At 63.9% G+C, this 432-nt stretch overlaps 1 protein-coding gene across 1 annotated transcript in view; it reads right to left on the bottom strand.

Annotated features, from left to right (window-relative positions):
• Positions 1 to 432, bottom strand: part of MMEL1 (membrane metallo-endopeptidase-like 1) — a 51,593-nt gene that overhangs the window by 16,613 nt on the left and 34,548 nt on the right. Inside the window, exon 7 of the mRNA XM_011930980.1 lies at positions 200 to 305. Within this exon, the coding sequence (XP_011786370.1) occupies positions 200 to 305 (106 nt within the window). The remainder of the gene's footprint in view (positions 1 to 199; positions 306 to 432) is intronic.

Raw genomic sequence — 432 nt, 5'->3', positions numbered from 1 at the left:
GACCCCGAGGTTGCCCTGGCTGGGTTGGGCCTCTTGGGGCTCCTGAGAGCAGGCAGCTGGGGGTAGGGGTGGGGTCCCCTCCTGGAAAGTCTTGGGCCGAAGGAGTCCTGGCTCTGGTCCTCTTGCATTTGTCTGTGAGGCCATTTGTCTGTGAGGCCATTGTCTGTGAGGCCATTTGTCTGTGAGGCTGCCACCAGGCCCGGCCTTACCTACAGTCTCGTTCCACCTGTCCATGGCCACCGGCCAGCCTCCCACCACCTCCAAGATGTCCAGCAGGGGCTGAGAGCCTCGCTTCTCTATCACACCTGAGGAGGGAGGCAGTGGTCACTCTCCCAGCCTCCCTGTGGCTCACGTGCCACGACACAGAGCTTTGGGGGCACTGTTGGCTGGTGTCACAGGTCCCCACGCCCCCTGCAGTGCCCGGCGAGAGGC

This window comes from Colobus angolensis, unplaced genomic scaffold, assembly GCF_000951035.1.
Source record: "Colobus angolensis palliatus isolate OR3802 unplaced genomic scaffold, Cang.pa_1.0 Scaffold89, whole genome shotgun sequence".
Taxonomy (NCBI): domain Eukaryota; kingdom Metazoa; phylum Chordata; class Mammalia; order Primates; family Cercopithecidae; genus Colobus; species Colobus angolensis.
Note: the sequence above shows the minus strand (reverse complement) of the source record. Positions and strands in the feature narration are given on the sequence as shown.